Source organism: Palaemon carinicauda, chromosome 3 (assembly GCF_036898095.1).
Source record: "Palaemon carinicauda isolate YSFRI2023 chromosome 3, ASM3689809v2, whole genome shotgun sequence".
NCBI lineage: Eukaryota > Metazoa > Arthropoda > Malacostraca > Decapoda > Palaemonidae > Palaemon > Palaemon carinicauda.
Window position 1 is genome coordinate 134740121 of NC_090727.1, and position 12537 is coordinate 134752657.

Here is a 12537-nt window from a genome sequence, read left to right on the forward strand (position 1 = left end):
GCTACACCCTTATCTTCAAGAGGAGTCTTGCAATTGGCTTGTGGTAGAGGGTCATGGTGTAAATGTACCAACCGATTTTCGTGGCCCTTATTCTATAGGAGTAACCACAAGCCTCATGATGCTTTTGAGCTTGGTCTTGTCGTGGTTGCTTAACTAGTCGTGTAGGTAGCCCAGAGCCTATATGGGACTATAAGCATTTTGTCTTATCGCAATGCATAGATGTTAATCTGGTAAAATGGAGTGGAGGCAGAATGACTGGCCTTTTTCCTTCATTTTACCTGCCTTTGGCTTTTGGCGATGGAGCAGTTGGAGTGTTAATTGCTCAATCTGAATTGATGCTGGTGAACAACACTCCTGAGCTCAAACTACACTTCTGAGTTCCATTCTCCAGAACTTAGAAAAGTTCCTCTCATACTCCTCATACAAGGTGGGGGAGGGTGAAATATATTCCAACCTTGGATTATTATATGCCAGGTACACTATTTTGGACAACTCCTTTGACCATGTACCAATCCTCTTGAACAGGGCAGCCCTTACTACCATAATAATCAGTGACAGACAAATATGGGTTGGTGGACTCTGCTCCTGGACTCTGCTCCTTCTCTTTCGTACAAGACAAGGCAAGTTAACATTTCTGGAAAAAAAAAAAAACTTCCTGTTTGCTTATAGGGTGACTCCTAACTCACCAAGCACCGAGTCTCCCTACCAAAAGAACGATGGTGTGTAATTGCCAGGAACAAATCAAAAATTTTTAAATCACAAAATTTTAACTAAATTGTATTTTTCTTAGTTATACAAATCTTTGAACTTTAGATTATATTTACATCCCCAATCGCCCCTCTCATCTCTGAGCCGAAAGGTGGTAAGTGAAGAGACTTTGACAGGTAAGGGGCCTTGGGTTCCTTACCAAACAAACGCCTAGTTTTCACTGAAAACAAGTTTTTTGACATCATCATCTCATACACCTTTTGACGCAAAGGCCTTCAGTTAGATATCGGCAGTCATCCCCGTCTTGAGCTTTTAAATCAATAATTCTCCACTCATTGTTTCTTACTTCATGCTTCATAGTCCTCAGCCATGTAGTCCTGGGTCTTCCAAGTCTGGTAGGGCCTTGTGGAGCCCAGTGGAAAGGTTGGTGAACCAATATCTCTTGGGGAATGCAAAGAGCATGTCCAAATCATCTGCATCTACCCATCACCATGATCTCCATGATTTTTGTAGGTAGAAAAAATACAAATTACTTTAAAACCTGTGATTTTTATCACTACACTCATACTGTAGCTTTTTTTTTTTTTATAGATAATCAATTTTAAAAGACACGGTTAAGCATTATGTGTTGGTTTCAAAGAATATTTTCTAGAGGTGTCATTGGGCTTGCTCTATTTAACTAAAATGGATTAAATTTAAATATGTTTATGGAGTTTGTTATTGATCTATGGGGAAGTTGCTGAGAATTTTGTCAAACAACCATAGCGGTCTGAATGTCCATAATTGATGTAGCAGGATAAATTCCCTTAGTGAGAGTAAGGTAATTTGTTTTCGTAGGAAGTAAACTTTCTTGTAACCTCCTTGAGTAATAAGTAGTGAATTAAAAGTAGGTACAGTATTCATAAACAGTCTGAAGGACCTAACAAATTTCTTTTTCCTTGACGGGTATAGGGATTAATTATTGGAAGTCTTGATGAAACATCTTCTACATTATCGTGATCTAGGTCATGAAAAATAGTAAAATATTCTGAAATACTTATTACATCATCAATTTACAATGAGTGCAATTTTACGAGTCATTAGTTGAAGGTACAAATACTTTCATGAGATCTTGTAACGAGAGAACTGTTGTAGAGAACCTATATAATGTTAAAAAGTTAGGTGCATATGGTAACGGCATTTTACATATAGTATTGTATACTAAAAATTAGTATACAATTACCATAAATCCTTGCGATTAAACTTGTCATTTACTAATGTTTTTAGATAACCTATATGTACTGTATTAGAAATGCTTCAAATTGTATGCATATGATTTTGTTATACATGAATAGCTGCGTCTCATATATAGGTGATCTTACTGATGTGGAAAGAAACCAGTTGACAAAAAAAAAAAAAAAAAAATAAGGAGGAAAGAGATGTTAGATTATGAGGTGGACTAGGGAACTTTCAAAGCCACTCTTAGTGGCATGTTGTTCAAATGTAGGGTGCTTGCTTTATTTAAGTTCACCACTTACTTTATTCAAGTTCACCACCATCTTTAGTGCCTTTTTATGTTTATAAGAAAGTACTCAGTTCAAATGCCTGGTTCTGCAATCCTCCAATATCTGCTTGCTTGTCTTTTTCCCAAATTCGGGACAACATTGCTGAACTATTTGACTGTATGCACTGGTACTCCTGGATTCTTGTTTTGAGCTATGTGTGTTGGGGAAGAACAGACTTGTCATTTATTAACTGATAGGGTTTTGTTAACCATTTTGAAGAATATTAATTCAAATTATTTTGCAAGAGGTACTGTTGCCTAAATAGGATATGACAGATTTTTTGTTATTGCAGGTAAATTGTATGAAAATCCAGGTAATGTTGGACAAGATCGACCAATCCCAGAAAAGATGGAGTTTGATCGTGTTGCAGAAGGTGATTCCAGAACAATGGATGTATTAGATGAGAAACATGGTGAGAAAGAACTCCTAGGAATGCTTAGTTTATCCTCATATTTTCCGTCTAAAATTTCTTGAGACACAGGTAGCTATTTGACTATGCACTGGTACTCCTGGATTCTTCTTTTGAGCTGTGTGTGTTGGGGAAGAGCAAAGACAGGTCATCTTTTAACTGATGGGGTTTTGTTAACACTTTTCAAGAATATTAATTCAAGTTATTTTGCAAGAGGTACTGTTGCCTAAATAGGATAAGACAGATTTTTTGTTATTGCAGGTAATGAAAATCCAGGTGATGTTGGACAAGATCGACCAATCCCAGAAAAGATGGAGTTTGATCGTGTTGCACAAGGTGATTCCGGAACACTGGATGTATTAGATGAGAAAAATGGTGAGAAAGAACTCTTAGGAATGCCTAGTTTATCCTCATATTTTCCGTCTAAAATTTCTTGAGACAGTTGGCTATTTGACTATACACTGGTACTCCTGGATTCTTCTTTTGAGCTTTGTGTGTTGGGGAAAAGCAAAGACGGGTCATCTTTTAACTGATAGCGTTTTGTTAACACTTTTCAAGAATATTAATTCAAGTTATTTTGCAAGAGGTACTGTTGCCTAAATAGGATAAGACAGATTTTTTGTTATTGCAGGTAAATTGACTGAAAAACCAGGTGATGTTGGACAAGATCGACCAATCCCAGAAAAGATGGAGTTAGATCGTGTTGCACAAGGTGATTCCGGAACACTGGATGTATTAGATGAGAAAAATGGTGAGAAAGAACTCTTAGGAATGCCTAGTTTATCCTCATATTTTCTGTCTAAAATTTCTTGAAACACAATTAGCTATTTGACTATACACTGGTACTACTGGATTCTTCTTTTGAGCTATGTGTGTTGGGGAAGAGCAAAGACGGGTCATCTTTTAACTGATGGGGTTTTGTTAACCATTTTGAAGAATATTAATTCAAATTATTTTGCAAGAGGTACTGTTGCCTAAATAGGATATGACAGATTTGTTGTTATTGCAGGTAAATTGTATGAAAATCCAGGTAATGTTGAACAAGATCTACCACTCGCAGAAAAGACGGAGTTTGATCGTGTTGCAGAAGGTGATTCCGGAACAATGGATGTATTAGATGAGAAAAATGGTGAGAAAGAACTCTGTGGAATGCTTAGTTTATCCTCATATTTTCCGCCTAAAATTTCTTTAAACACAGTTAATAAGAAAGCTTTTCTTAAAACCTGTGATTTTTATCACTACACTCATACTCTATTTTTTTATAACTAATTCATTTTAAGACAGGTTTAAGCATTACTTGTTAGTTTCCAATGAAAATTATCTAGAGGTGTCATTGTGCTTGATCTATTTAACTAAAATTGATTAAATTTCAATATATTTATAGGGTTTGTTATTGATCTTTGGGGATGTTGCGGAGAATTTTGTCAAACAACCATAGAGGTCTGAATGTCCATAATTGATATAGCAGGATAAATTCCCTTAGTGAGAGTAACGTAATTTGTCTCCGTAGGATGTAAATTTGCCTGTAACATCCTTGATTAATCTTCCCTTTTACCCAAGTTGTCCATAATAAGTAGTGAATTAAAAGTAGGTACAGTATTTGTAAACAGTCAGAAGGACCTAACAAATTTATTTTTCCTTGAGTACAAGGATTAATTGTTAGAAGTCTTAATGAAAGATCTTGCACATTGTAGGAGTCACATTAGTTGAAGGTACAAATACTTTCATGAGATCTTGTAACGAGAGAACTTTTATAGAGAACCCATATAATGTTAAAAAGCTAGGTGCATATGGTAACTGCATTTTACATATAGTCGTGTACTGTATACTAAAAATATATTTATAATTTTAAAAAGTAATTATTATTAATCCTTGAGATTAAACTTGTCAGTTATAAATGTGTATAGATAACCTATATGTACTGTATTAGAAATGCTTCAAATTGTATCGACAAGATTTTGTTCTACTGAAATAGCTGCGTCACATATATGTGATCTTACTTATGTGGGGAAAAAAAAACCAGTTGTCAATAAGGATGGGGAGAAAAGATGTTAGGTTATGAGGTGGACAAGGGAACTTTCAAAGCCACTCTTAGTGGCATGTTGTTCAAATTTAGGGTGCTTACTTTATTCAAGTTCACCACCATCTTTAGACCCTCTATATGTTTATTAGAAAGTACTCTGCTCAAATGGCTGGTTCTGCCATCCTCCAATATCTACTTGTCTTTTTCTCAAATTCTGGACAACACTGCTGAACTAGTTGACTGCATGCACTGGTACTCCTGGATTCTTCTTTTGAGCTATGCGTGTTTGGGGAAGAGCAAAGACGGGGCATCTATTAACTGATAGGGTTTTGTTAACCATTTTGAAAAATATTAATGCAAAATATATTGCAAGAGTTACTGTTGCGCAAATAGGATATGACATATTTTTTTTTATTGCAGTTGAATTGTATGAAAATCCAGGTGATGTTGGACAAGCTTGGCCAGTCCCAGAAAAGATGGAGTTTGGTCGTGTTGCAGAAGGTGATTCAGGAACAATGGATGTATTGAATCAGAAACATGGTGAGAAAGAGCTCTTAGAAATACTTGGTTTATCCTCATATTTTCCGGGTAAAATTTCTTTAGAGACAGTTAATAAGAAGGCTTCTCAGAAACTGGACTCCACAAAGGATATACCTTGGTATGTACTATACAAACTTTTAATGTTAGACTACAGAGGGAGAGACACCATTATTTCACCAAATATAAAAACACAATTAGGTAATGTCTCGAGAGACCAACATATACAGTCAGATGCCTTGGAGAGCTTGTTTACCGAGGTGACAGAAGAGTTTTCATTGAATGTTTCTTATGCACCACATCCAACAGATGTACTTTCTATAATCCTCAGGTGTTCATCAGACTTTGTAAAACAAATAATCTGTGAAAAGCTGTTCTTGTGCAAGTTAGCCATTCCATTAATCCTACCTTCGTTTCTGAAACACCTACCAAAGATATTTTTGTGGCCTTTGAGAACTATTGTAACAGAAAAGTATTCTGGCAATGAAGGATGCCATTTGGTGTCAATGCTGAAACAGTCCACTCCAGTTATATCATGGTTGAGACTAGGAGAAATATCTATCTCAAAATCTAGACTTTTAAATGAAATCCTGAATGACCAAAGTCATCCGACGTTTTTCCACCGAGACTGTGAGAATGGAATGAACAAACGATCAGTTTCAGCAGGGTCTTTAGAAATAGCTTGGCAGCTTTTTAAGCTTCAAAATGATGGATCAGCAAAGGTAAATAGTAACAAAATCATTTTGAATCTACGTGGAAATGGAAAAGATTGTGAAGGAACTACTCGCTTCCTTTTCGAAGTGTCAAATGTGGTTATTGTAATGGTAGATATCCAACACCTGCAAAATAGTTACCTTTCGCAGTTTTTAGAGCCAATGTCTAAGTATGGTTCCGTCATTATAATTTTGCTTACAAAACCACTCAGTTTACATATTGGGTCTGAAGAAAAAGTAAAAATTCGAGGCTTTATAGATTTGCTACACAAGTTGAATTTTACTAAAGAAAGAATAATATTTGACTTTGAAGGAGCAAGGGCAAAAAATATCAAAGCTCTCAAAGAAGAAATTGAACTGAAGGTACAACTATGTTTGAAAAGAGCGTCTCCTAAAGGTGTTGGAGAGGTTTTCAAGGAAACGGCTAAATCTTTAAATATCACTGTGGATGAAGATGACTCTAAGTGCATTAATGTCAGAAGTAAGGCCGAATGTTTCCGACGTTTCATTAATGAGCAGGAAGCAGATACCCTGAAAACCAAAAATCTACCTATGCAATGTAATCCATGGAAAAAATGGGCAAATTTGAATAAAGAAGAGCACAGGCAGAAGAGGAAAGGTGAGAGCACTGTTGATGTGTATGCAAACAAAATATATCTAGAAAAGCAATGTGAAAGAAAGAAACAGTTGAAGTACTTAGAAAATCCAACAAAAGTGTTTAAAGTGTTTATGAAACATTTAGATAGCCTCTCCAAAGAACAACGGATTTATTATCTTAAATGGTTGAAAATCTACCTAGATGATCTATCGAGAGAGAGACTACCCGACCAACAAAGGAAATTCAACCAGTTGTGGAGGAATGTTAGTCAGATGGAAGATGGCAATGCAAGGAATAGAACTCAAACCCCAAATTTTCGTTTTAAACAGCAGTTGCAAGATCATTTGAATTATTCTGAAGAGGAACTAGCAAATGCTTCCTTTGGCCTGGAACATTTTTTGAGAGAAGTTGCTCAAGCTTATGAATCTGTTTCATCTCTCCGTTGTGATTATAACAATATTAAACAAAAAATTAATCGCTTTCCCAGAATAATGGCTGAGCTCATGCTTAAAGGCTTTCCTTTGGAATTGATGGATGGAGATGCAGCTCATGTTCCCATTGTTTGGGTTGATGCTGTGTTACAGCAGCTGAAAGAGATAATTGGTAATAAGAAGATGTTTGTCCTTTCGGTCCTAGGGATTCAGAGTTCAGGAAAGTCCACTTTGCTAAATGCAATGTTTGGGTTGCAGTTTTCTGTCGCTGCTGGAAGATGCACACGTGGAGTGTATGCACAACTGTTACACCTGCCTGAGGAGTTTTCCTCTGATGATTATGAGTACCTTCTTGTGGTTGATACAGAAGGATTAAGGGCGTGTGAGTTAGGCGAGGAAAAAGTCCAACATGATAATGAAATAGCAACCTTTGTAATTGGAATAGGAGATATGACACTAGTCAATATTAAAGGTGAGAATGTTACTGAGATTGAGGATGTACTTCAAATTGTCATCCATGCACTCCTGAAGATGAAATTGGTAAATAAAAGACTAGCTTTACAGCCATCATGTTTCTTCATCCACCAGAATGTACCAGGCTCGGATGCCGCTCAGAATCTAAAGTTTGGGCAATTGAAGTTTATGGAGACCTTGAATCGTGTAACAGAAGCAGCAGGAAAACAGGAAGATGCACCAGGAATCACTCGATTCAGACAGCTTATAAATTTTGATTATACCAAAAATGTTTTCTATTTTCCCGATTTATGGAAAGGAGATCCTCCTGTAGCACCAGTAAACCCTGGTTATAGTGAAGGGGTGAGCAGAGTTAGAGAAATGTTGTTGAAAGATATAATACCAAGAAGAGCTGTCAAGGTTTCCATTCAGGAATTTTCAGTTAAGTTGAAGGATCTTTGGAATGGAATACTGGATCAGGATTTCGTGTTTAATTTCAGGAATAGTCTTGAAATTGAAGCATACAGTACACTTGAAAGTGTATTGTCAGAATTACAGTGGAGTTTGAAAAATGCAGCAATGAAGTGGTTAAACACCCAAAAAAATATTGTTGCCAATTGTGGTTATGTAACTGATTCCATGGAAGTTACACTTGCCAGTGAACTCCGTAGTCATCTTGGAAAGGAGTTAGCTAAAGTGAAATCCAAATTGGAGAAACATTTTGAAAGTGGATATGCTGTAGTGCTTGAACAGTGGAGGACTAGTTCTTTCATCAAGCTTCAAGAATGTTATGATGACATTATAAATAGAACTATTAAGTCCTTGAAAGATGAACTGAGGAGAAAAACAGTCCAAGTCGACTGCATGCGAGATGTTAAGAAATATAAATTCCTTATTATAAATGAAGCCAAATTGTGGGCCAATGAAATTAAAAAGGATCAAGTAGACAGTTTTCTTGAAGAAGATGAGATGAAATATTACTTCAAAGAGAAATGGACTGAGTGGATGAAGAAAATTGACTGTATTCGTGAAGACGGTGATGATGAGATTGAAATTAAAATAACAAAAGTTTTACATGCAAGTTTCCCTGAAGACCTTGTTCTTGTGAGAGAAGCATTAAAAGATAAACGGTTCATGTCTGTGAACTTGATACAGCAGAAGCTCTCTGAGATTGTTGATCAAAATGTTATAGACACATGGGGAAGTAGATTTATACTTTCCGGACAGGAGGCGCTCTCTAAAAGTAGATGGGTGCCAAATATGGTAACTGGATATATTGCAAAGATGACTAGGGATACCCCAAAGAATAAAGTTAAAACGATGCTTATCGACAAAATGTCATCTATAACGTCTTTAGTGTCAGATGTTGTTGGACCCATTGAACAGAGTAACATTGAAGCTATAATAGAAAAAACTAATGAAATAATAAATGAAATAAAGATCTCTGGAATAGACCTACAAGATGAAGTGGCATTCAAAATTTGTATAGCATTGTGCTTTTATCAGTATTTCTGTAGAGAATGTGATCAAATACATGAGCTGAGTAGAATCAAGGTAGATGAAGTTAAAGAGGTAAATTGTCGGGATGAAATGGTTAAGTTTCTTCTTAATTGGCATTTTCCACAAGCAACTGACTTTATTGAGAAAAGTTTAAGACAGATGACAGTGAAGCCAGGTGTTCTTGGTGTCACAATGAATGATATAGTTATTGACAGGAAAGATGTAGATGAATTAGCTGTGGTGCAAGGAGCAGAAAAAAGGATGCTAGAACTTCGTAGAGAAGTTGAACTTCGTATCACCACAGCAGAAGTTCAAAGCTTTAAAGAGGAATATGCAGAAGAAATCATAAAGATTGTAAAACAGTATGCAATGATAGATAAGGGGATTAAGTTTAACAAACCATTTGTTGTTGAGTTAGCTGTCCATATGTGTAACATTGCACTGCCAGTGTTTGAAAAAAACCTCAAGAAATACAAAGATAACCTTAATCCAGTATTTTACTTAGAAGAGTGCTATGACACGTTTTACGAAGTATTCCGTAGTTCTGTTAGTAAGGTTTCTGATGAAAAGGCACTTGCAAAAATATTGTCAGAGCGTATGTCTCAAGCAATCCAATCGTCAATAGGTAGAGATATTCATAGAGAACTGGCTGATGACGTTAGAAACAATGTGTCACAGGTCAAACTCAAGTCAGCTCTGCTGAAGGCAATTCTTAACAAGCTATTGGATGAAGATAATTTCCAAGAGTTTATTCTTTACTTGGATAACTTTAATGATTGCCTTCGGAAATGGGTCAGCTATTTTATCAATGAGTATTTATTTCTGCAAAGTGCAAATGGAACTAGGTATAAACAGGTTATTCATAAGGAAGTACAGATTTTACTATCAAAAATCTGTGAAAATGTAATGGAGGTTTGTGCAGAAATAGTGGAAGGAGACCATGATACACAAAAAGACTTGAATTTGTGGGCTGAGGAGTTCCATGCAAAGGTGTCAGACACGGTACCAATTCCACTTGAAGATATTCTGAGTCTGGTAGAGGGCTATCAGATCTTTTCTCTGGAATCTTTTAAGGAAGCCTTGTGTGACTTTCTTAGGAAATCGATCGAGAAATATGACAGCATTTATGGAAACCATTCCCATATTCAAATACAAGATAGTGATGGGCCCACCATTTATGATATTATCCTCGAGGAATGTGCAGGTTGTACCGAAACTTGTCCATTCTGCCATTCACCTTGCACCTTAAACTCGGCAAACCACACAGCACAGGAAATAAAGCATATGGCAATGGAGCACTATCCACGGGCATGTGGAAAATTCAGATGGAACGCAACTGGAAAGTTGGTAACAGAAAATTGCACCGCAGCGGTTGCTGGTGATTGTGAATTTAGATGCAAGGAAACAAACTATAAATTTCATCCTTATAAGAATTACCATGAAATATTCCCAGACTGGAAAATCCAAGGGGATATATCTGTTGAAGCAACACCCTACTGGAAGTGGTTTTTAGTGAAATACGAGTCTCTTTTAGCCGATAGATATCATGCTCAGCGGCCTGATATTCCTGAATCATGGCGGGAAATAACCAAAGAAATGGCACGAGAGTCTTTGAATAAATAAATACTAATTACAATTAATAAAATTTAGACATTTTCTTTTACTGTTTGAAAGGCAGAGGATAAATGTATAGGATCAAGTATTATGAGGTTACAGATAGTTTTAATAAGACCAATGAGTGGCTGCATGCAGATATTTTTTCTTTTTAGATATTGTGAAAGATTTCATTAAATGTGGAGATCAGATTTAAATTGAACAAAAAACAACTATCATTTTTCATCTTAGAGGGTTGTAGGAATCTTTCCTGAATCAACTTGGTGGGGTAAAAGTTAAAATCCAGCTCAAAGAAGTGTAAAATCGTGACTTTGTTATTTAGAGTAATGTTTTGTTAACTATCATGTTGGGATCAAAGTGGACGTTGAGCGCAAAGGAGTGTCATTTTAGTGGGTTATTTGCATGTCACCTGGGTCAACCTGTTGGGATTAAAGTTAAATTTGGGCACAAAGCATTGCCATAGTTGGTTACATAATTGTTTCCTTAATCAACCTGTTGGGATCAAAGTGGACGTTGAGCGCAAAGGAGTGTCATTTTAGTGGGTTATTTGCATGTCACCTGGGTCAACCTGTTGGGATTAAAGTTAAATTTGGGCACAAAGCATTGCCATAGTCGGTTACATAATTGTTTCCTTAATCAACCTGTTGGGATCAAAGTGGACATTGAGCGCAAAGGAGTGTTATTTTAGTGGGTTATTTGCATGTCACCTGGGTCAACCTGTTGGGATTAAAGTTAAATTTGGGCACAAAGCATTGCCATAGTCGGTTACATAATTGTTTCCTTAATCAACCTGTTGGGATCAAAGTGGACGTTGAGCGCAAAGGAGTGTCATTTTAGTGGGTTATTTGCATGTCACCTGGGTCAACCTGTTGGGATTAAAGTTAAATTTGGGCACAAAGCATTGCCATAGTCGGTTACATAATTGTTTCCTTAATCAACCTGTTGGGATCAAAGTGGACGTTGAGCGCAAAGGAGTGTCATTTTAGTGGGTTATTTGCATGTCACCTGGGTCAACCTGTTGGGATTAAAGTTAAATTTGGGCACAAAGCATTGCCATAGTCGGTTACATAATTGTTTCCTTAATCAACCTGTTGGGATCAAAGTGGACGTTGAGCGCAAAGGAGTGTCATTTTAGTGGGTTATTTGCATGTCACCTGGGTCAACCTGTTGGGATTAAAGTTAAATTTGGGCACAAACCATTGCCATAGTCGGTTACGTAATTGTTTCCTTGATCAACCTGTTGGGATAAAAGTTGAAGTTGAACGCAAAGGAGTGTCATTTTAGTGGATTAGATGAATACCTCCTTAACCGTCTTGGAATAAAAGTTGAATTAATAGCACTAAGGGCTCGGCCAGACCAAGCGCAGCTAGCGGCGAGGTTAACGGCAAGAGGTTCCAGCTGATAATTGAAACCTTAGGTATCTTATGTAGGTGGCCAGATAGGAGTCGCGAGGCTCCCGCGACTCCTATTCCAGCTGATAATTGAAACCTTAGGTATCTTATGTAGGTGGCCAGATAGGAGTCGCGAGGCTCCCGCGACTCCTATCTGGCCACCTACATAAGATACCTAAGGTTTCAATTATCAGCTGGAACCTCTTGCCGCTAACCTCGCCGCTAGCCGCGCTTGGTCTGGCCGGGCCCAAAGGACTGTCATTTTAGCAAGTTACATGAATGTCTCCTTCAACAACCTGTTGGGTTAAACTGAAGTTCATCATTGAAGTTAGGTTTGAGCCCAAAGGACTGTCATTTTTCAACCTTGGGGGTTAGATTGAAAAGATTCTTTTTTTAACTTACTGGGTTAGATGAATGTTTTAAATTTAAAGCACCTCGTACTGTCATTTTTCAACTTGGTTGTTTAGATTGTTTAGAGGGAATTGGAGTGAAGTAAGGACATAACAAACTATTATTTCGTTGAAAAATCTAATCAAAGTATGCATATATTTCGCAAGTGTTCTTAAACTACCATTTAGTTATTTATCAATCTTGGTGTGCATAATTTAAACTTGTT

General features: G+C 36.8%; 1 protein-coding gene across 6 annotated transcripts in view; it reads left to right on the forward strand.

Moving 5' to 3' along the window:
• Positions 1–11926, forward strand: part of LOC137638557 (interferon-induced very large GTPase 1-like) — a 15763-nt gene extending 3837 nt beyond the window's left edge. Inside the window, exons 2-6 of one of the 6 annotated variants that reach the window (XM_068370704.1) lie at positions 2545–2664; positions 2923–3036; positions 3293–3412; positions 3671–3790; positions 5105–11926. In XM_068370704.1, the coding sequence (XP_068226805.1) occupies positions 2601–2664; positions 2923–3036; positions 3293–3412; positions 3671–3790; positions 5105–10539 (5853 nt within the window). In that variant the 5' untranslated portion in view covers positions 2545–2600 and the 3' untranslated portion in view covers positions 10540–11926. The remainder of the gene's footprint in view (positions 1–2544; positions 2665–2922; positions 3037–3292; positions 3413–3670; positions 3791–5104) is intronic. The other 5 variants (XM_068370708.1, XM_068370706.1, XM_068370707.1 and 2 more) reach the window with 5 other exon arrangements.
• The last annotated feature ends 611 nt before the right edge of the window (positions 11927–12537 follow it).